The sequence below is a fragment of the Notechis scutatus genome, chromosome 12, assembly GCF_049901735.1.
Source record: "Notechis scutatus isolate UNSWTSFEM ecotype Mainland chromosome 12, rNotScu1.2, whole genome shotgun sequence".
In the NCBI taxonomy this organism is placed as follows: domain Eukaryota; kingdom Metazoa; phylum Chordata; class Lepidosauria; order Squamata; family Elapidae; genus Notechis; species Notechis scutatus.
Window position 1 is genome coordinate 16,106,271 of NC_142020.1, and position 23,356 is coordinate 16,129,626.

General features: G+C 50.3%; 1 protein-coding gene across 1 annotated transcript; it reads right to left on the reverse strand.

The window, feature by feature from the left end:
• Window positions 1-609: 609 nt before the first annotated feature.
• On the reverse strand, window positions 610-23,137 carry TOM1L2 (target of myb1 like 2 membrane trafficking protein). The gene is given in 17 exon segments (XM_087942286.1): window positions 610-756; window positions 759-845; window positions 1,777-1,813; window positions 3,217-3,276; window positions 6,479-6,544; window positions 7,871-7,946; window positions 9,002-9,119; window positions 9,887-10,010; window positions 10,603-10,651; window positions 11,924-12,057; window positions 13,859-13,975; window positions 14,119-14,265; window positions 14,629-14,763; window positions 15,437-15,586; window positions 15,726-15,804; window positions 16,482-16,566; window positions 22,949-23,137. Coding segments are annotated over 17 exon segments (1,578 nt in total). The 5' UTR covers window positions 23,001-23,137; the 3' UTR covers window positions 610-694.
• Window positions 23,138-23,356: the final 219 nt, after the last annotated feature.

Consider the following 23,356-nt stretch of genomic DNA (forward strand, 5'->3'; position numbering starts at 1 on the left):
CGTACTTAGAGAGGGGAGGGGGTCAAGGGTGGGGGGAAGACATGCAGCTGGTTCACTCTGGGACCCGCAGAGAGAGGGGGGGGCTCCTTCCTAACCTGCAGAACCCCACGGGTGTCCTGGCTAAACAATGCTGCCTTCGCACCAACACCCCCCTTCCTGTTAAGAGCTTAACTACAGCAACCCCCCAGGCAGAGCCAAGAGAGGAGGTGGCAGCAGTGGCGGTGATGCTTTTGGAAGGTCAGGTTTGATTTGTGCAGGAGGTCGAGCGGAAGGCCGAGCTTTGGAGTCGCCCTAACTAGGGCCGAGCCAGGATTGAATGCGTGGCTATTGTGCCTAAGCAAGGGGAGGGGGGGGGAGGACTGGAAAGTGAGTGGGGACGGAGTCTGTGCAAGTAGTCATGCAGATCTCTTACTTTAAAAGAAAAAATGGGGGAGGGGGAGATCTCAGCATCCTCCACCGGGAGGGGGGAGGGGGCAGAGGCGTGAGAGGGAGTGAAGTGAGAAACCAGCCCCATCCGAGGGGTAGAATGGCTGTCGGGACCCCCAAGGTTAAGGACGTGGGGATGAGCCCCAGAGGAGGAGAGGAAAGAGCAGCCTGTCCTGGGGCCCATCGCTAGCTAGCCGGGCTGCTCTTGGCCTGGGCTGCCCCCGCCTCCTTCGGTGCAGGGACAGAGGGGGAGGGGCGGGAAGGACCGTTACAGAGCGAAGAGGGCATCCTCGGACCGGTCCGGCTTCCTTTTGCTAGGCAGGTTCGCGGGGGCAGCGTGGGCTCCTCCTGAGGAGGGGAGGGCAGGTCGGGGATCCTTTCCGCTGCTTTGGCACGCTCCTCCAGGAACCGGTCGAATTCTGCAAGGTTTGAAAACAAAAGAAAACCCCCAGGTTGCTCAGGGAGAAACGGTCCCAATGCAAAATGTCCATGGAGATTTTCAGTCCTCCAGGCCAGGGTTTGTCTCCAAGGTGCTTTTCCCAAGAAGCAACTGGACTTTCTCGTGGGTTTCCCCCCCCCCTTAAAAACGGGTCACTCCTCATCCAAGAAGCTTCTTCAGCTCTGAAGAAGCAGCTTCTCCAAGGAGAAGTGAAAAACCAGAAAGTCCAGTTGCCCCTTGAGAAAAGCACCAAGGCTATTTGGGGATCGACTCTTCCCTGTCAAAATTCAGCCGAGGAGGCCCTGAAGGGCGCCTGGCTGGGCCTTGGAGCCTGAAGCAGGATTGTCCAGAGGAGAAATGGCTGGCTGAGTGGCCTGGCTGCAACAGAATAACAGAGTTGGAAGGGACCTTAAGGTCTTCTATCCATGAGCCGTGGTGGCACAGTGGTCAGAGTGCAGTACTGCAGTACCATTTCTGCTGACTGCCGGCTGCCAGCAGTTCGAATCCCACCAGGCTCCAGGTTGACTCAGCCTTCCGTCCTTCCCAGGTGGGTAAAACGAGGGCCCAGGTTGTTGAGGGGGGCAAGAGGCTGACTCTGTAAACCGCTTAGAGAGGGATGTAAAAGCCCGGTGAAGCGGCATATAAGCCTGAATGCTATTGCTATCACCTGTTCAAGCGGGAAACCCTGCACCGCTTCCAACAAATCTTTCTTCCTGGCCTACATTCCCCGCACACCCCCTTTGCGGAACCAGGGAGGGAGGGGCGGGCCACGTAGGGCCATGCATCTTCCACCCTGCCAGGCTTCATTAGCTCCCCTCTCCTGGATGTTTGGGGGGGGGGTTCCCATCGTCCAGCAGTTCCTCCTTTTCAGTGACTAAGGCAGCACCTCGATCCCTGGGCTGCTTACGTACCTTCGCTGGTCACGCCTTCTTCCAGCTCATCCCCTTTCTGGAATTGGAGGAAGAAGGAAGGGGGGAGTGGGGAAGAAAAGAGAGAGAGAGAGAGAGCTTACCATTTTTATACCCTTCCTCCTTTAAGAAGAGCTGCAGAGTGTAAGGACTTTGCCAGCAGGGGGGGAGCCAACTGAGGCTGGTACCAAAAACTGGGCCCCGATTTGCCCCAACTCTGGGATTAAAAAAAAAAAAAAAAAAACACAGCAAGAAAAATGTGGTTGCTGGACGGGGGTCCCAGGGATTGACCCTGCTTGGCTTTGCCAATGAGAGAGGATCCATCCTCCAACGGACAAAGGGACCTTCCCCATCCGGGGCTCAGCTTCCCCCAAGCTGCCTGGTTTGGACGCATTCCAAAAAGCTCGGCTGACGAGATGCCTGGAAGGAGAGGAGGCAGCCTAGGAACTTTAACCGAAGGGGAAAGAGGGGCTCCTGTCAAATCACGCCCCAAAACCGCTGAATCCTGAAAAGCCTCCGGAGCAGCAACTTTCCTACCCTGCTTCTGTTAGGAAGCGCCTGTCCTACTTGGAGTGAGGGGACACCGTAAAGGGCCTCCCTCTCCCCATGGACCCTTCTTGGCGTCCCTCGCATTCAGGGCAAAAGGGCAGGCCTGGGAGGAGGGCTGCTTTCTTATGAAACCCAGAGCGAAGGCTCAGCGTGCCTGGACAGACCCCATGCAGGAGGCGGTGGCCCAATCCAGCCAGCCGTGTCCTTCGGAGCGGGCAGGACATCTCCCCATTCCAACCCTCGGCCAAAAGACCTCCTGGGGGATATTTTTCTGCTCTGTGGTTTGTAATCTATTTCTACAGACCTGTGTTTTCTAATCTTGGCAACTCGTAAGAGAAGTGGACTTGACTCCCAGAATTCCCCAGCCAGCTGTGCCAAGACTTTCTTTCCTGCTGGCTGGGGAATTCTGGGAGTCGAAGTCCACTTCTCTTACGAGTTGCCAAGGTTGAGAAACGCTGCTTATATACACCACCGAAGTTCCTCGGAGTTGGCCAATACTTCCCTCTCCTTCAGCACACGTCTGTTCCAGATGCTACCCAAATAAGCAAATCTGGCTTTCCCCATCGGCTTGTCAGGAGGTCACGAAAGAGGGTCACTTAACCACGGGACACTGTGACCGTCATAAACACGAACCAGCTGCCAAGCACCTGAATTTGGATCACGTGACCAGGGGAGGCTGCGGTGTGAAAAATGGCCACTGGCGACTTTCTTCAGTGCCGTCGTAACTTTGAACGGTCACTCAGTGAATGGTTGTAAGTCGAGGACCGCCTGCTGTGCTTTGGAAGCGTGTGCCAAAGGAGAGCTCCTACCCTGGCAGTGCCCTGCGCTCCTCAGAGGCCAATTTGAAAAAAAGGTAAACGAGGACCAAAGCAGAAGAACCAAAGAGTCTCTTACCACGTCGGTACTCAGCCACTCCTCAATGTCCTCCATGACAGAGGACTGTGGGACAGGAATCTAGGCAGGGGCAGCAAAGAGGGGGAAACAAGACCAAAACACACCCAGAAATTCGGGCCCAGAATGAGACAGGGGAGAAAAAAAGAGAGAGAGAGGGGGAAGAGGGAGAAACGAAAAAACAAAAACAAAACAACAAATATAGGCTGTGTAAGATGCATTGCTGTCGTAAAATTAAAAAAAAAAAGTGCATTGTCGTCATCGCACGAGATCGTAACCGAACGGAAAAAAGCACACGCACAAAGAAAGCCGTGGGAAAAACGAGGCAATGTGGCTGGCAAAACTCAACACAGGGAAGGTTATGATGAGTGAGATGGGGAGGGGCGGTTGAGTGGGGAGGGGGGCATCCTCTAAACCAGGAGCAACAGGGCTGCTGCTTTGCTTTCTAACCGATCACGGAAGACAGGAAAGCCGGAAGGATGCCCTGCGAGGGGAACGGGTGGGCAGAAGTGCCGGCGAAGGCTTTGGGGATGGTGCCGAAGTGTGCGGCTGGGTGAGAGAAACAGGCTGGGGGAAGCCCAGTCCATAAGGGTCCATCTTGGACCTGCTGCACAGAGATCATCCGAAAATCATTTGGGATTTAGTGGGACGGTTCTGAATTCCCAGATTCCTTTCTTCCCTGTTCCTCTTTCATGAGCACAAAGAAGTGGTTGCTGGCCAAATCCTGGTCCACACAAGTTTTAAGGTGCTTCTGGGCACACACAGACACAGCACATGCCTTCTGCCTCCCGCAATCACACCTCATGAGATTTCCCCCAAGCTCAGAAACCAAACGCTCATCCAAACTATCAAACTATACTCCGTCTTTAGACCCAGACCTGCCATTCCAGATATTGTAACTGCTGTTTTTTTATTTTCCATTTGCCAAACCTTCCCCTTTCTCCGGTCCTGGGCTGTCTGGAACAGGAGCGACCACTATAACCGTGGCTTGTCGATTCAGGTATGGTGCCAAGTCACAGCTGGTGCAGCCGCGACTCGGGCCGGTTTTCATGCGCTGGTCAACGGTCAAAATGGAAGGAAGCTCCTTCAGGGCCATTGGGCTGCTGAGTCTAGGCTACGAGATGCCCCAACTGAATGGGGCTGCCAATCAAGACTGAGACATGTAGAAAGACATATTGTCTGGAAAAGAGGGGGAGCTTCACGGTAACTCTGACCCAATGTGCCCCTTTCAATTCCCAGCCTTGGGCGAGGGACTCTTGGTGTGTGTCCTTGCCCTTCCTTCTCACCTGTCTGCTTGCACACTTGGGCAGGTCCATTTCATTATTACGTGTCTCATAAAGTGACACGGTTCACAGCTTCTGCTGCTGGAAACCACGGTTAGGGATTAGTTGGATAGGGGAGGTCAAGTATGTCCGTGTTAAGAACAAACAGGGATGAGGAGCAGACCGGGAAACACCGGCCTCTCCGATTTCTGTACAGGTGTTATTAAAGGGTCCACAAAGGGGGCAGTAACCTTTTTTTCCAAGCTGAACAAACACAAGCTAGCAGTGTGGATGCTTGGAACACCGGAGGAGGGGGAACAGAATTTTTCAAATCAGGGGGAGAAATATAATGGGGGGCTCTTAAGGGCCTCCCCAAGAAATTGAAGCAGTAAGATGATCTGCTCTGGGGGAGGGTTCAATCACTCAGGGGATTTAAAAAGTAAAAAGATGTCAGGAGCTGCTTCCATTCTCCCTGGGGGTGGGTGGGTGGGGGGGGAGACTCTTTACAAGCAGTCCAACCCTCCTAAATGTCCCCCCAGGAGGGGGGGGGGGGGGGGGGGGGGGGGGGGGGGGGGGGGGGGGGGGGGGGGGGGGGGGGGGGGGGGGGGGGGGGGGGGGGGGGGGGGGGGGGGGGGGGGGGGGGGGGGGGGGGGGGGGGGGGGGGGGGGGGGGGGGGGGGGGGGGGGGGGGGGGGGGGGGGGGGGGGGGGGGGGGGGGGGGGGGGGGGGGGGGGGGGGGGGGGGGGGGGGGGGGGGGGGGGGGGGGGGGGGGGGGGGGGGGGGGGGGGGGGGGGGGGGGGGGGGGGGGGGGGGGGGGGGGGGGGGGGGGAGGGGGGGGGGGGGGGGGGGGGGGGTTGGGGTTTGGTTGGTTGGGGGGGGGGGGGGGGGGGGGGCCCCTGCCCTAAACCATTTGCAACCACTTTTCTCAAGCTGGGCCACTTGAAGAGGCGTGGAATTCCGGGAGTTGAAGTCCACACATCTACAAGTGGCCCAGCTTGAAAAACACTCATGTGAGGAGAGGCCTCTCTGCTATTTTCAGTTTTCTGCCCTTGCAGGACATGTTGTTATTTCTCTCCTCCTCTTCCTCCCAAGCTTAGCAGAAAGACCCATGAACCTGGGGCGGCCCTGGACTGGCCAGAGGAGGATGGGAGCGGAAGTCCAAAACACCTGAGGCGTCAAGCCTCTTCCACCTGAGCTTAGGTGGCTCTTTTGTGCTGCCTTCTTTGCAAACCTCAAACGTGGAAAGACTTGTGTTTACCAGGGAGGGGAAAAAGGCAACACCGCAGGTATTAAGACGAAGAAAAAGACGACGACGACAGAACAAGGGACCGGTGGAGAGACCCACCCAAGTACTGGAAAACAAGTCCAGGGCACGAACATTAGGCCTCTGTGTTTCCTCACCCGCTTTGGGAAAAGTACAGGTATTCCTCGACTCACAAACACAATTGAGCCCAACGTTTTGGTCGTCAAGTGAGAGATTTGTTAAGTGAGTTTTGCTCCGTTTTACGACCTTCCTTGCCTTGGTGGTTAAGTGAATCACTGCAGCGGTTAAGTTAGTAACCTGGTTGTTAAGTGAGTCTGGCTTTCCCGTTGACGTTGAAGGTCGCAAAAGGGAGAAACAGACGTAACTTTGGGACTCTGCAATGGTCGTAAGCACAAACCAATTGCCAAGCGCCTGAATTTCGATCACCTAACCACGGAGATGCTGCAAAGGTCCTTAACTGTGAACAGTGGTCCTAAGTCCCTTTTCCCAGGACCGTTGTGAATTTTAATGGCCACTAAACCAACTGTTGTAAGTCAAGGACTACCTGTATTCAGCCCCCACCTTCCATCTCCCCAGATGAGGCTCTGCCCCACCCCCCTCCTTTTACTGCCACCACGCTGGTACTGTTTGGAGAGGCTGAGTGACAGGTAAACAGAGGGGTGGGGGGGGGGGGGGTGAGGCTGGTGGAAAGGGACACCGGGAGGAGTGAGGGCAACATGGAGGGGGGAGGGGGTGCTCACCATTCCTTGGGAGATGAGCCACCTGTCTATGGGCTCCAGGGGGCCACTCCCACCTTTACCTCTCCGCTGTGTGTTGAGAACAGAAAGCCTCATTACCGCAGGTAAAACAAGAACCCCGCCCTGTCCCCCGTCCCGCTGCAGGGGCCTGGAAAGCAGCTTTGGGCATCCCACCCTCCCACCTGGTTCCACCTGCGGCTGGCCCCGCCTAGAACCGGCAGCCTGAGGGTAGAAGAAACGCCCCTCCATGCCCACTTCCTGAGACAAGAGGGCATTTAAGCGGGCAGGGAAGTTCCACGTCTTTGTTTGCAAGGATTTCGACAAGCCATGTTTTGGGTCCTGGCCGGCCAAGGCTGCAGGTAGAGCTCAGGGCTACAACCGCGACCAGGATTTCGGCTGCTAAGGGAGGCAGTTGTGGAGCCGGGCCCGATTTCAACAACGGTTTTAGCCGTGGAGAAGCGTATCATGGCTGAGAATTGGAAGGACAGTGATTGCTATGGTGCACAAGGGTTGCCAACACCTTTAAGTCAGCTGGAGAGCAAAATAAGGATGTCTTCACCTGCGGGCAAAGGTGTTTTTTTCTTTTGGGGGGGGGGGAGGGGGGAAAGAGACACACATTCAAGTACTTTGACCCTACTCCAGGAGTCCCTTTGAGTTGACAACACACTAAGCAGTTTGTCCCCAACCTGGCGCCCTCCAGACCTGTGCAATCCATTCTCCCCAGCCAAACTCAGAGGTCTGAACCAGGCCTTAAATGGGTCACTGAGGTGATCTGGGTTCAAATCCTGGCCATAAAGTTGATTGGCAAATGCAACTTTCTCGTTTTAACAGTGAGGATAAAAATGGGGACAGAGGAAGAGCCACGGACACTGCTTTGAACTGCGTTTGGGGGGAAGCACAAAGGTGGCCCGTTTATTCTGATGAAATAAAATTAATTAGAGATATATGGATATTTGGATCCTACAAAGGCCAGAATATGAAACGGGGTGACCAGCTGAAAAAGTATTTAAAAAAAGGGAAGCTCCCCCAGTCCCAAAGTAGCACCTCGTATTTCTCCAGACGAAATCAGGGGTCCTCTTAAGCACGACCACATCCAGATGAAGCTAAGAGAGAAGGTGGGTCTTTGGGCCGTCCTCCCACCAACCCATTGAATATCCGGCCCTCAAAAATTTCTAGACTGCTGAGGCCACCCTGGCCCCAATGACCAAACAAGGAGACGACCCCAGCTTGCTCTGCCACACTTCCAGTCAAGTACCCCAAAAACAGACAATTGCACACAAGAGAACAAACACACTGCCTTTTGGTGTCCTCAGCTTAAGAATGGCACGCACTGGCACGCACACACACACGCACACACACACACCTACCTTTGGTAATATAGCAGAACAAACTTACCCCTCCTGATTTTGGTTTCCGGATATCTGGGGCAGGTGCCACCCCTTTAGCCGTTTGTGGATCCTCCTTTGTCCTGCTGGACAAAAAGAAAAGAATTGCTGGGATAACCAGAAACCAACGACAGTAAAAGAAAACATACGAAAGAGAGACCCAAAGCCCGCTGATTTTATTGGCAAAAAAAGAAAGCAAAACAACCAGCGCAGCCGGATGCCACCACACTTAACTCTTCCGCCTCTGGGGGCAGATTGGATTATGGGGAGCTGAATAAATACACACGTAAAAAGTCGCACTCCACTACCTCCTCAACCTGGGGATTTCACGTCTCCCAGAAGCCCACCAGGCCAATCCAATTAAGGCAGAGGGAGCTGATTAGGCTAAAATCTCCCCACCCCCTCCAAATCTGCCACAGGGTGGAGCCCATGGAACAAAGAGGAGAGAGAGCATCAGTCATGCTTAAATACCGAGGAGTCTCTGGGGGCCGTAATTCATCCAGCAAACCTCCAGGAAGCCAGAAGGACTCCATTTTTAACAGCCCTGAAAGCGGGGACAACATCACCACCAAAACAATGGCTTGGCAAGGGCGAGGTGTTCCTGAAGTCTCCCGAAAAGGCCTCATGCTGCATTTCTGACCGCCTTTGATTTTTCGGTGCATCCGCACTGGCTCCAAGTAGCCGAGAAATAGTCTGAAATACGACCTAATTGAGCCCTCAACATCCCCTCTCACAAAGCCTTCAGGATAAGATGGTGTAGCTAAAAAAAGGAAAAATGGATTCGCAGCAGCACGGTGGCCATGAAAGGAAGGGACCGGATCATTCGCTGGCTCAGGATTTTGAACCTGCGACCCAGGGGACGACTATTGGCCTGAGCAGCTCTTTGGCCCTAGGAGCCAGTTTCTTCTAGTGGTGAAGGCGCCTGGCTAGAATCCAGGAGATGGAGAGTTGTAGTCCCATCTTAGCCATGAAAGCCTAATCCTCACAGGATGGTGGTGGTTGTTGTGAGGAGAACAGGAGGAGGAAGGTGGGTTGGATCTGTTCACCACCTTGAGTTTAATTGGTAAAAAGGATAAAGGCAGAATACACATCGATAATGAATTTTCAGAGAGGCAGCGGAATCCACGCCACGGCCACGTACGTTTTACGCTGATCTGCCACGGAGCCTCCTCTCGTCTGTGCAAACACATCGAAGTCATCCCGGGGATTGCTGTGGGGGAGCGAGCTGAGGGCCCCACTCACGTTGTTTGTGCCCAAATCTACAGAGTGGCCCAGAGGACAAAAAGCGAGACGTCTTAAACAAAGATAGATGGCCCCCTTTTTTCTCTTTCAAACAACAAAGTGGCCCTCTGTCATTTGATAACGGTGAGCCTTGGTGCACAGACACGTTCCCTGTAGCCACACCTGAAGCCGGCTACCTTTCCCCTCTCCTTCTTCCGTTCCCATGGGCAAAAGGGCCAAGGCTCCACCTGCCTGGTCTCCTCTCCCTTTACAAGTCTTTGGAAGATGAGCTTACATCAAAGACTCATCTTTGGGGAGTGGGGAGGAAAGGAAAGAGGAAGATCAGATTCAGGAGAAGGAAATGGTGCCACCTCCAGTCCTCCTCGCCTCTTTGCGGTGCCAAAGACTGCGAGCCAGAGAAGGGACCACAGGAATCAATTAAATGAGACACAGCTTGAGTGTAATATGGGACGTAAATTTTGACTCTAAGAGCCCTACTGGGACAAACGCAGATTTGCGCACAGCATGGTTGGCGATTGAGCGCAAGGTAATGAAAGGTTGTGTCTTATAGCAGAGACTTATGATGCACAAACCTGTTACAAATGAAAAAGGGCCTCCCTGCCTCTAAATGCAGAGTGTTGGCTCCTAGGTGTTTTCTCCTACAAGGCTGCCAGCATCCAACACCAGCAACCACCTAAGCATACCAGGCAACAACCTCTCCACTTTTAAAGACCCTCACCGTGGACTAGCTTCTTGAGACTTCCTCCAACTCTTTGAGAAACAGAAGGGAAACTAAGATACTCACCGAGCCCAGCAAGCTGAGAGGAAAGGTTGGCGGCGGGGGCTGTGCTTCCCACCATGGGGCTGACCACTGCTGGGGACCCAGGGCCCAGGTCTATTAAGTTGTCCTCGGTCACCTCGTTGAGAACCTGCAGGGACAGGCAGGGTAGCGGCAGAGGTCACCCGAGAGGAATGGCATCCCCGCTGGATCACAGGAGTCAGAGGCAGCACCTGGTGGCTCTGATGAAGCCCAGGATGTTACGGCCAGGAGGGGTAAGCACATACAAGCACCCACCCCCTTAAACCTCTCTTCAGGTGTTTTCTTTCTTTCCCTGGCCCTGTCATCTCGGCTAAAAGGGACAGAATCCTGCCAGTGCTGAGCCTTCTTTCTCCCGAGGAGGAGGAGAATTACGACCAACCACACACAGAAAAAAAACAGGCAGAACTTGGATTGAGCCATTTGGGCCACCATCCTGAATTTCTGATTAAGACGATGGTGTTCCAAGAACAGCCAAAAGTTGAACTGCCAACTTAGGTATTTTCACATTCAGCTTGAAATGGCTGCATTCCTCCCAATCTGCCAGCAGACCTTTGACTGTTACTTTGCCAACAAAGATACACAACCAGTTATGCTTAATATTCAGGGTAAATTTTAGCAGTTCCTAGGGGAAGAGTACACTCTGGTCACAAGGACAGAGAGTAGTTGTTACGCTGCTTGGAAAGGCTGGCGGGAGGACTTACTCCGTTGCTTGAATTCTGTGCTGATCGGCCCAGCCTGTATCGTTCAAACCTAGAGGAAGACAAGAAGAGATTAAAAAGGAAGGTGGGAGGCAGTTTTGAACAAGTGTGGGGCTTCACCCAAAAGCAGGAATGGGGAGAATAAATTATTGTGGAGCCACAAAGTTGATTCCGGGTAAGACATCCAGGAGAGCACTACAAGACCCATACGCCATTCTTTCCCCATCTTCCTGGCTGCCCACGGAAGGTAACCTGAAAGGCACAGTGGTTGCCTGCAAGGAAAGTGTTTTGGGCCCTATCCTGGAGATTAATCTTCCATGGAGTACTGGTTTTTTTTCTTTCTTTCTTTCTTTCCTTTTCTTTCTTTCCTTTTTTTTTCTTTCTTTCTTTCTTTCTTTCTTTCTTTCTTTCTTTTTCTTTCTTTCTTTTTCTTTTCTTTTTTTCTTTTTCTTTCTTTTTCTTTGTTTCTTTTTCTTTCTTTCTTCTTATTTGTTCTTTCTTTCTTTCTTTCTTTCTTTCTTTCTTTCTTTCTTTCTTTCTTTCTTTCTTTCTTTTTCTTTGTTTCTTTCTTTTTTCCCTTTCTTTCTCCCTCCCTCCCTTCCTCCCTCCCCCCCCTTCTCTTCAGGCCATGCTGGAGCACTTATCTGGACTCAATATCTGCTTCTAGGCAAACAAACACACTCCTACAAAACAGATCAAATACTTCTCATCTGTTTTACAGGGCAAAGCGCACATCTGGAATGCAACATCCTGACAGCCGTGAGCAACTGGTTTGCTTGCATGACTATCCACATTCTTTGAGTCGGATATGCGTTTTCCAGGAGGTTCTTTCTGGACATCTAGCGTCCAACTGTACACATGACACCCCAGCCAGCCAGGCATCCATGTAGGCAGCCGGGAGTCAACTACCGACAGCTGAACAGAAAGAACCGAAATGAGAACTCAAATGGTTTAACGCAGCCCTGACACTTACAAAGGTTCTCTTCCCTGCCTCCTGGGCGGGAGGGGAGAGGATGAACGGAGAAGCCCAGGAAATAGAGAAAAGGCTGCAATTTGGTAAAACAGGGGTCTCCAACCTTGGCAATTTGAAGACTTGTGGACTTCAACTCCCAGAATTCCCCAGCCAGCCATGCTGTCTGAGGAATTTTGAGAGTTGAAGGCCACAAGTCTTCAAATTGCCAAGGTTGGAGACCCCTGTGGTAAAAGGAAAGACTCTTGAGGGATGCCCCCACCCCATGCTGTCACTTAGGGAGGGAGGGCCTTGGCTTGCCCTGCCTTGTGACGGGGGAATCTAACTTCTCAAAGAGAAAAAAAGAGGCATCACCTCTCGTATCGGAGGAAGATGTTATTCAAGTCATCGTTGGCATGAAGCAGCTCTTCGGTGACCTCTTCGTTGGACACCCTGGAGATGAGCTCCACAATCCGTTGCTGCATCGCTCGGCAGGTGCGGTTCAGCTCCTAGGAGAGGAGACAAGGAGGGACTGAGAGCAAGGAACGGCCTCCAGGGGAGGCACCACAAGCAGCAGCCAGAATGTTCACCTCTGGGACAGGGTCTGCTGCCCCTTGAGGCAGATGCCTCTAACACCTGGCCTCTCTCTGTTTTGGCTCCCTCTGCAAAAGGGGCCCCAGCCTGTGCAGTAGATCCACCCCTGCCCACTGGACCTCACATCCGTGAGTGGCGACCGTGAACAAAAGCTGGTCTGAATCTGGAGGTTTGCCTGCCAGTGGAGTGAAACATCGGCAGAGTGATGACAGCCTCCAACCTTGGAGGAGGAGGAGGGAGGAAGGAGGAACGAAGGAGAAGAAGGAGAAGGAGGAGGAGGAGGAGGAGGAGGAGGAGGAGGAGGAGGAGGAGGAGGAGGAGAAGGAGAAGGAGGAGGAGAAGAAGGAGGAGGAGAAGAAGAAGAAGAAGAAGAAGAAGGAGAAGGAGAAGGAGAAGGAGAAGGAGAAGGAGAAGGAGAAGAAGAAGAAGAAGAAGAAGAAGAAGAAGAAGAAGAAGAAGAAGAAGAAGAAGAAGAAGAAGAAGAAGAAGAAGAAGAAGAAGAAGAAGAAGAAGAAGAAGAAGAAGAAGAAGAAGAAGAAGAAGAAGAAGAAGAAGAAGAAGAAGAAGAAGAAGAAGAAGAAGAAGAAGAAGAAGAAGAACTGCTGCTGCCGTCTGGGCTTCCTCGGCCGAGACTGACATTCGGAGCGTGGCATCCATCTCCACTCAGGTTCTCCAGCTGCTGCAACAGCTTGAAGACCAAAGTTGCCAACGTTCAGCCCTTCATCTCATCAGTTTAGAGCCAGACGGTGGCATTTCAGGCGTCTGGACGCAGGCAGTGGAGACAGGCTGACATCACCGGCTGGTGCGGCATTGGGAAATGGTCTTGTGCACCCGTGCTCGGTGGCTTCTGTTGTTTGGCCCTATTTCTAAGAGGCAACAACCTCGGTTTCTTCGATCCAAGTCACAAAAGGGGCACCTACAAACCATGGCTTGTTCTCTGTCATCCTGGAAGGCAGAGAAGAATGGACTTAAATCCCAGGAAGACAGGTCAAATTTGTACCTGGTGAAGTGAGCCCCACTGCACAAAACCTCCTGCCGCCGGTCATTTGGAAAAGGGGATACCAGACTGCGTGTGACTGCTGGCGAATAAGGGAGGCTGGGAATGGACGCGAAGGGCTCTGGGTGTCGTTCCACAGAGGAATATAAAGAGAGGTGGGGAAAACCATTTGTCACGAATGCTGAGATCTGGATCCTCCCCCAAGCAACGGATCGGTCACCAAGAGCCAAAGGACCCCTGCCGACTCTGGGCGTAGCTCTGGATTCGATGGTCCAAGCCCAACAAAGGCAGGAAAGATAAAAACAGGGAGCCCCTGACTTATGACTGCAACTGAGCCCAAACTTTCTGCTGCTGAGACATGTCTTAAGTGAATTTTGCCTCGTTTTACGACCTTTTTGCCACAGCTGTTAAGTGAATCAGCACAGTGGTTAAGTTAGTCACATGGTTGTTAAGTGACTCTGGTCACCAGACGGTCCCAAAAAGGGAATCACGTGACCCCGGGATGCTAAAACCATCGTAAATGTGAGCCAGGTGCCAAACGCCTGAATTTTGATCACGTGGAGAAACAGAAACCGAGGAGGCTGCAATGCTTGTGTGAAAAGTGGTCATCTCAGCCCCCTTTCCCGGTGCCGTTGTAACAGTCACTGAGCAGTCACTGAACGGACGGTCGCATGCTGAGGACCACCTGGGCAGGAAAGCCAGGAAAGCTGCTGCCCTACCTGCAGCAACTCAAGGTCTGAGGAATCCTCTTGCCCGGGGATCATCTCCGTGAGCATCTCCGACATCACCTTGGTGTTGCCACGAACCACGTCCAACTCACTGCGCAATCGTGCGATCTGAGGAGCGGGAAGGGAAAGTGGGGGGGGAGGAGGAAAGTGCTTCTGTGTGTAAAAGCCCAGAGGGGTCTCCTGGAGGAGTGCAGGGGAGAGGGGCACAGCTCCCCCAGCCCACCCCTGAGCCGCTTCCTCCAGAGCCCTACCTGTTCCGTGGTGGCTATGATGGGGCCGGTCACGTTCAGAGGGGGGGTCTGAGGAGCCGGGAAGGAGGTAGGGGAGGTGCTGGAGCTCACTTTTTGCTGAGATGGTGACTTGTGCATGTTGGCAGCCGGGTCGATTTCAGGAATGCTCTAGCAAAGGAAACGGCACTGGATGAGAGACCCACCCCATGTTTAAATATGCCGAGGGGAGGGGGTGTGCAGGCATGCATGCGTGTGTGTGTGTAGGACAGATTCTATTTCCAATAGTCACCTAAATGGCCTGGAGGCTCAAAGATCGTGCAGCCTCCCATCCAAGCAGCTAGTAGCCCATCACCCTGGGAGACCGGGTGCTAAAAGTGCCCGGGGTCAGATCCTGCAAGGTTGTTCTAAAAGGCAGCCGTCTTTTCCAGCTCAATGAATGTCCGGCGGTATTCTAGGGGTTATTACCGCACGATTTATCCCCCTCTTTAATTTGCAGCTCGGGCTCTGGGTCCTTGGGTAGGAGACACTTACTCTCTGTGGGGTGTGTATTGGAGACAGGGCGTCCAGATCCGCCACGGGAAACTCGATGCCTTTCCTCTTCAGCTCTTCGTAAATGTGCACGACTCCTGTGAGGTCGGGGCTGCTTCGAAAGGCGTCAGCCCAAGCCTGGGGGGAAAAAAAACAACCCAGGAAGGATTGTCAGGCTGTTTCTACACGATCCATTTTTCTTCACTGGGGCAGCAGCCCCCAAATGTTTGGGCACAACGGAACCAGTTCCATGGGGAGAGATTTTTCTGCTGACTGGGAGTGATTTCATGTGCTGCCCACTTTCCGGTGTGCTACAGCCCAGTGCCTGGGGGTTGGGGACCCCTGCACTAGGTTGTCTGGGATTCATTACAACAGAGAGATCATGAGAGACACCCCCACAACAGCCCTAGGAGAGGGTCTCACTAGAAATTACCTCTCATCTTTAATGTGATGGAGAGAAAAGCTAGAAACAGCCACTCATCCTTGACCCTGTTCCTTTTTGGCATGGAGACCTTTATGTGTCATTCAAGAGTCAAAGGTGGGATTCAGACCCTCAAACATTGCAGGTTGTTGCCCCCAAATCTTGAGAAGAGCCATCGGCCGCCTTGGGTTTGATTCACCATTTCAAGTTAAGAAGCAGGCAGCTGCTGAATGCACAACTGGAAATACTATCCATACCAAGATTAAAAGGACTATCAACCTGCTAAAGTCTGGCCAGTAGAAGGTTCAAAACTAGGTGGCCTTAAAACTGTTAGGATTTGTGATGCTGTACGCTCAGAAAGAAAGAGAGACTGAAATTAAAACAATATACCTGAATCAGGGCAAGGACTTTATCTTGAACGATGGTGGGAGGATTGTTCTTGGGTGAAATTATTTTAACCAGGACACCATCTATGAAATCTCGGTTTGCTACGAGGATATGGAAGCGGTGGCCGCAGTTCTTTACACAAGTTTCCAGGACCTTGGTGTGAAAAACACATTTCAGGTGCAGAAGAGACAGTCAACACTCAGCATCCTAAAAAAAGAGAGCTGCTAGGTCGGGCTCCAGGGTGACGGACTTCTTTCCCCCAAGTCTCCAGTTCTTGATTCCTTGGACTTACTGTTAGAGCGAGCATCACTTCTCTGTAGTTTCTGTTTCCATTCAGCCTCTTCTTGAGCGCTCTAACAGCATCCTTCGGGCTGAGGAGGGAAGGAAGAGAGGATGGTGAGCGCCCCAGGTGCCTCTGAAGCACAGAAACACAACAGCCCCAGTTTTAAGCTGTTTGTGCACACCTGTTTTGAACCTGGGGGCTTGGAGGCTCCGGTGTTTGCTCAAGGACAATGGAGCATCTCAAAGGAGAATACAGTCCCCCGAGGGAACACACAAATAATTTCAGCAAATTAAAACATACAACAAAAACAACAAGCCAGGTCAGATGCTGGAAAAGAAGCCAGCAAAAAGATGTTAGTTTTGTGATGCTTTTGCCTAAAAGGAGACTGCAGAAGACAGGCCAACAATGCTGCTATAGCATTTAAACCCACAGAGCCACGTTGGACTAAAGTATTCCAGCTACTCAAAATATTATTGAACAATTTCTTGAACAACATATTACAGAACAAGCTCTTCAGGCTTAAAATCAAATGCTGGGGGCTGTTTGGCTCGTACAACTTCAAGCCATTGGTCCATTTAGCGCCATCTTCTCTGCTTGATGAGGATTAAGGCAAGCAAACACTGTCTGCAGTTATCGGGAGCTGAACATCAAAACGGCTGGCAGAGACCACCTGACCAACAAGCAGCTACTCTTCCCAGAAAAGGAGGTCTCTAAAATCACAAAAGGCAATTTTGCTGACCGTTAACAGGGTGTGCATACACATACCCTTCTTCTGTCTCATTGATGATGTCGCATATCTCCATGTTCAGTGTCCAGTCTTCGCTCTGTAGGGAGCCATCAGTGGCTTTTTCTGTAAGGCAACCAAATACGCTGCTCATTTTCTGCGAAATTGACAGCCAAACTAGTTAGCCTCACCTATAGCAGTACAATACAAGATAATTCCACCCAGATTGTCTTCCTTCCGAGCAAATAGTGCACCACACCTTGTTCAGAATTACATAAAATATAGTACCTTTTATGGTCATACCTTTTATGACCATAAAAGGTACCAGGAGAAGGAAAAGATTTCAGAAATAGGTAGGAAAGGAAATACTTTGAAATCAGATATTGAGTCTGCCATCCGATAAAGCAACCTCTTCTGGCCAACAGCACTAAATCACCTCTGCTGTCCTTTTACCTTTTTTGTGCCAGAAAGCCTCTTAAGGAGAAGCCCAACAGTTCATAAGCCTTTTGACTGGTGCCACATGCAAAATGAAGCAGACAGGAAAAATCCATAACCCCTTGCTGGGGCAGTCGGGTGGCAAAGTTATTAGCAAAGTCTAGGTCATGTTATCAAACTCAGTGCACAATATTTTTTGAGGCCAAGAACTGAATTTTGAATGATGTGGCAAAAAGTAGATGATGCCTTGGACAAAAAGTCAGTTTCTTTAATACTCGCATTGGAATGTAATTGTTATGGTAATACACTAGTTCTCTATTTACTCTCTTGTTAGATGAAAAATTACTGTTTGGCAACAATTTTCAAAGTGTATGTCTTTTGTAAAGAGCAGGCTGAACATTTCTGATCTAGGTGAAAGCTGACAAATTATAACTGGGTATAGTGTGTGTGTGTGTGTGTGTGTGTACACGTGCACATACACACACTGTTAAATACTTATTAGCGAGATGATGCATACCATACTAAGTCAACCAACCTATTTCTTGTTACATGTTCCTTTTGAAGAGTTAATGTTCAGTTCCCGAGGATTTCCTACTGTAATACAATCCACCTGAAATAGGCTTATTATACCCTCAAAGCGCTTTAGAACAGGGACGCATTCTGGTGTGTTTATTTATCTGCAGAAATATTGGACCACCAAACCTCGAGCAGCAATCACCTCCTGGTCTGAGGCCACTCCAGCATCTTGTCCAGTTATTCATAGCAGCTGATTTAGAGCAAGTACTGCAAAGGGCTCTAATTTTATCAGAGGGGAGCTTTTGGGTTTTGTGGTTCGAAGTTGAAAAATAATCACCCCGTCTTCTGTTTCAAGAAAATGGCCATTTGCTATTTAGAGGGACTGCAGTGGAAAACGATCTCTGGCTGTTAAAACCTGCCCACTTCTAGGTACTTTTGCCATTCTCTTAAGTCACTGTCTGGATGCTGTGAAGGGTCAGCTGCAGACTAGTAAGTTAAGGTCCAATTCTAAGTTAAACAATGGCTTATTGAAAAACCCCTGAGTGAAAGGGTTGCTGGATGATGTCAAGTCAGAAGCCATGGTTTATGAACCACAATAGCTAAGCTCACATGATATCTTTAGTTGAAACTCAAATAAATTCCATTTGGGCTTAGCTTGACGTGCTAACCAGGCCATTCTCTTGGTCAGCAGGCAATATAATTGGAAACAGCTGTTCAGAATGAGAATTGGAAGAGAAATGGTCTATTTTTTTTAATGTGCAGGCCTGTGCTTGCTTTACAGATTTATTGTTTTTTATTCCTGTTGTACTACCGAGCAACCTGTGAGCCGAGTTATATTTTGCTTCCATTCCCAATATGTCACATCGAACTAGACCTACTTGGTTTTTTAAAAAAATAAATATTTGGAATCCTGCACAGAACTTAAAACATTCTCATCCCCCTTTTTTTAAAAAATAATTGTGGTTCCTTCACCCTTTGTATTTTTGCCTTCAGGAATATTTATGCATTAGCATTTGGCTATTAACCAGCGGATATGCCAGAAGCTAGCATACAATTTTGCGTGTTTGAAAAAAAGGAGTAGGGAGGAGTTAGAGAAGATCCCAAGGAAGATTCCATGCTTAGAGAAAAGGAACTAAAAAGCATATAATCAGCAATAGTCATGACCTGTTGACAGTAGTTATTTAATAACCTTTCAACTTGCAGGGAGGATCTAAAAGGAAAGAGGGAAGGGAGGCAGAGATTCTCCCTGAATTCATTGGAGAAAACGGACAATATTGAAATAATGCACCATCCCTCGCTGTTTTAAACTGGGAAGCCAGTTTATTAACACAAGCCAGGGTTGTTGGCGTCCAACAGCTTTCACTGTTTGAATACTTCTCCTAATGTCCACTGCAGGGGTCTCCCAACTTGGCAACTTAAAGTTGTGGACTTGGCTGGTTGAGGAATTCTGGGAGTTGAAGTACACAAGTCTTAAAGTTGCCAAGTTTGGAGATCCCTGATGACTAGCCACCAGTGGGTAGCGAACTGAATTTAAAGCCTGAAAGAACCCACAATTTGAGAAAACAGAGAGAAGTTCTTCCTCCAGCCTGAATTATCTTGTACACTGTAGTTTGAGATTCTGTGGGTACCTTCATTAGCTAACTCTCAGCCTCAGAGAACAATCATTATGGTCTTTTCAGAGTTCAACACATCTCTGTGGGCTAACTTGTCCAACTCTGTGCTTTCACAAAAATCTTGCCCAATCTTTCATGGTCAAAAAATGCTGCCAGAAGAACCTCCTGCCGTCGCAAATACGGCAAACACATAGAGAGAGTTGCATCAGGGATGAATGAATAAACATATTACCCATTAACCTTCAGAAAGTGTTTATCCCTTTACTGCTTCAACCTGTTTCACAGCTGAGTTATTTACATTTTACAACAGAGAAAGATAAGCCTCTGATCATCTCAAACCTTTCCTAGGCAGTGTTTGCTCATGTTTACCCAATGTCCTAGTGTGCTGGCAATTAAATTTTCATGGGAATCAATGCCATTTACTGGCAGAGGAAGTATAATGCTGATGCATTTCTAGCCCTAGATATTTGCGGAGGCCACCGGCTTTAATTGCAGATGCCAAAGCTGTCATCAATCCAACAGGCTTTAATGGGACCAGTCTCCATCTTCCCTAATGTCAAAAGGGCCACCAAAAAACACGGAAGTCAGATGATTGCATCTCACACAGGAGCCAGGAAGAACCACAGAAACATCCAACAAGGGAAATTCAGTGAGCTATGACCTACTTCAGCCAAAGTTATACAGCAGGTATTTCATCCAGGACATGTTTGTTTTTCTATCCCCTTCACAGGCTTCTCTGCTTTTTAAGGCCATTTGCCCTCTGCCACCAGAGGAAAACTTGTTATACTGTACACGATTTGCAGATCATCAAAATTCCAGACTGAGATGGTAATAATAGGTTGGATGCCTTTTTTTCCTGGAGAGTCAGCAACGGGGTCACATAATGTCAGTGCCATCCATACCAAAGCCTGCAAGATTACTAAATCTTCAACACTAAAACTTCAAATCGGGGAGGAGATGTGTGCGATTAAACTTTGGACAATTTCTGACATGAGACTTTGAAAGCAACTATTTGTCAACTGAGATCAGATGCTGCTCTGCAAGCCAAGTGGGATCTTTTGATCTTTTGATAAACACTGTGTGTGTAGCCAACCTTTGGTTCTTTTTTTTTTTTTAAATCAATAGCCAAAGAGGTGAATGCAGTCTGTTACCACTAAACATTTTCTTCAGAATAAAGATTTTCAAGCTACTATTTCCCATCTTTTGCCTAAGAGGGCAGAAATAACAAGCATGTAAGTGCAACGTCTTTTCTCATTTTGGAGTTGGCCAATTTAGACACAGCTTCAATTTTCCAAGCACAGCTACTTCCATTGTGAAGTGCTACCTCTGCTTGTGCCTTCCGGGCTGGGCTCACTCACTGAGCTAAGCTATAGTTATGTTTAATAACTCCTTAAAAAAATAACAATGATTGCATTCAGAAAACATCCTAAACCAAGAAGAACTAAATCCCTTGCTGGCTTAGTGCAGTGTCTGAACTAGCCTCTATATACTCTAATTCAAAGACCCGACAACTTCAAGGCAGCAACACTTCAAGGAATTCATTCAAAAATTCCGAAGTCCCTTCCGAATCAAGACCACATAGAAACTGTTCTCTAACAAAACAAAGATTTCAAAAAGAAGAGCAGCAATGGCCTGTTTTTAATCTGTTTCTCTTTCAGAGATTTTTACATTCTTCTTTCCCAACTGGTGTAGAGCCTCAGGACTTTCAGCTTCACAGTATACCAATATATTGCAACAATACATGTACTGTGAAGAAAATTCTTACAACTGCAGTAATGTCTCCTTTTAAATAAAGGGATGTTCCGAGTCACTTATTCAGGGTCTTGGTAAAGGTCAACAGAGTCAGGATGTAAATGACATTCCTTGGACTATACACAACACTTTCATTATGCAACCCTCCCTGTCTGCGTTGGGAATCTGTTTTCCATTGAATAAAATGTCACAATTTGTTAGAAAAAAGGCCAGAATCTATTTTTGAGTCTCCAAGGGCACAATGAAGGCACCTTAATTAGATTGCTGCCCTTTAGAACAGGGTCTCTGATTTCATTCTCAACGATTTAGCATCTGCCACAAAGAAAAATGAACTCATATTAAACAGCATTTACCTGCTTTCAGACCCAGCAACCCTACAGCATTCACAAGACTATTCAACAACAAAATATGTGTTGAAGTTTACCCTAATGATATACAAGCAAGTGGTTAACTTCATAAACTGATCAAGATCCTTCCCAGTAAGAAAAGGTTGCGGCCCATTTCCTAATTTTGACTAAAAGCTAGGTCGAAACCGACATAGATGTTGTATTTCTCAAGTCTTCCTTCCAATTTCTGTGTTATATGTCTCAACATGTGCATATCCTCTCCCTTCCATTTCTCAACCTTGAACATCAGCTTTGCCCGCCCTTTCTCCTGCCTCCAAACTGAGTTGAAGAAAGTGATTTGAACGGCCACTGATCGTAAAGTCCACTCACCAAACAACCGTTGGATCCTTCGGTTCTTTAAAGGCATGTTTCACCCAGGAGCCTCCCAACCTGCCGTATAGCCTTTTCCTTAAAGCAGGCAGGCAGGCATTTATGCAAAGCGTTGTTTCTTTTGAACAGAACAATTGGTTGGTGCACATCGCAAGGCAGTGTCATCAAGGTCCTTGCAATCTGACACGTGGTTTTTGTACGGCCATCAACCTTCCCACACCCCCTGCTTAGTCACTGTTTTTTAAACCACGAAAACCACAGCTTAAGTGGAGAAGTTGCCGTAAATATCCACAAACAATCCAATCATCTTTTCTTGGATGCCCCTCAGGAGATCTTTTTCAAGATCACAGGGCCTCTAAATCTGCACCTTGCTGTGTTTTGAAGTCAGTTTTCCCTCTTGGGCATCCTCTGTTTCATTTCCTGCCAGCATTCCTAGCTCCAAGCTCATCTACAAGTTCTGAGCACCTCTGAACCTCCTCGTCTCCTTTTCGAGATCTCTTCCTTCACTCTCAGGGTGCAAATTCTTCCTAAAATCTCTACCCTCTGTAGCGGCTCCCTCTCGCCCCCCCCCACTTCGTTCCCCTTTTGCCACAGATCCTCCAAAGGCCTTGCGCCCCTCAATTCTCACCCCCCCCAACCCTGGCATATCAGTGCCAGGCAATCTTACCTCTGCTGCAAATGTAGATATATATATATGCATGCTTTTTTCTCTTTTTTTTAAACCACCAAAGTTTTCACAAAACGTAAGTCATCCTGCAGAGGGATCCAGCTTTGGGAAGCTGCTGGGCGTGTCACAGCCAGCTGGGCACACACTTTCTTGGCCCGGCACAAGCCGCCTCCCCTCCAGGGGAACAGCTGGCCTTTGTTCTGAGGGTCCTTGCAAGGACCCCTTCCCCAGGGAAATCCCCCCATCCCTCCCCATGTGCCTTCAGAGAGACTTTATACAGACCTCTATAGAAAAGAAGAAGGTAATTTGCAGCAGCAGCAGCAGATGGCCATCTGGAAAAGGCCGGGCATGCTCATCCACCCTCACCTGACAGGCGACCCCCCCTTTCCAGGGCTGATTGGGGGATGGATGCGCATCGCAGCATCGCCATACATTGAAACCCACCACAGAGCCCCCCATCCCCCAGATGGACCCGAAACTCCTCCTGGGAAAGATGCTCTGCAGGGACCAAAGGGGGAGGGGCTGCTTTTTCTCAGCCAGCGGAGGGGAGGGGCACACCTGTGCAGGTGGGCTGTTTGCAGACGTCACAGGGGCTCGAGGGGGGTCACTGGGGAGGGGGCGCCTGCAGAGCCTCCCCTCCCCGCCTAGAAAGGCCTCTTCAGCCCAACCGACCCCGGGGGTCCCAAGATGGGCCTAGGGGTCTGGGTGGCCCCCTCCCCATCCGCGGCCCAGCTCCCAACTTGGCCTGAGGGCGCCTCAGCCGAGCTCCAGCCGGCCCGAATCCTCCCCCGCGCCCGGTGCCGGCTTACCCAGGCTCTGCCCCACCGGGGTGGCGAAGGGGTTCCCCAGCAGAAACTCCATCTTAAGGATGACAACAAACGCGACCGGCCTCCCGGCCCGATCCACCTCGCGTCGCCTCTCACTCCGCCACCTCGTCCCGCCTCCCCTGCCTGAGCGGCGGCGGCGGCGGCCAAACGCGGCGGCGCTCGCGCCCGAGGACGGCCCCGGCTCCCTTTCTATTGGACGGGGTTCCCGAGGGGCGCTTTGTCATTGGAAGAACGAGACGCCCATCACTGTCAGGCCAGGGAGACTCGACTTGGAAAACGGGCCGCTTGTGAGAGACGACGAAGAGGAGGGGAGGAAGAGGATCCCGCCTTCCCCGCTTCGCCATTGGAGAACGCTGCGGGAGAAATCCGTAGACTATTGGGTAGCATTCG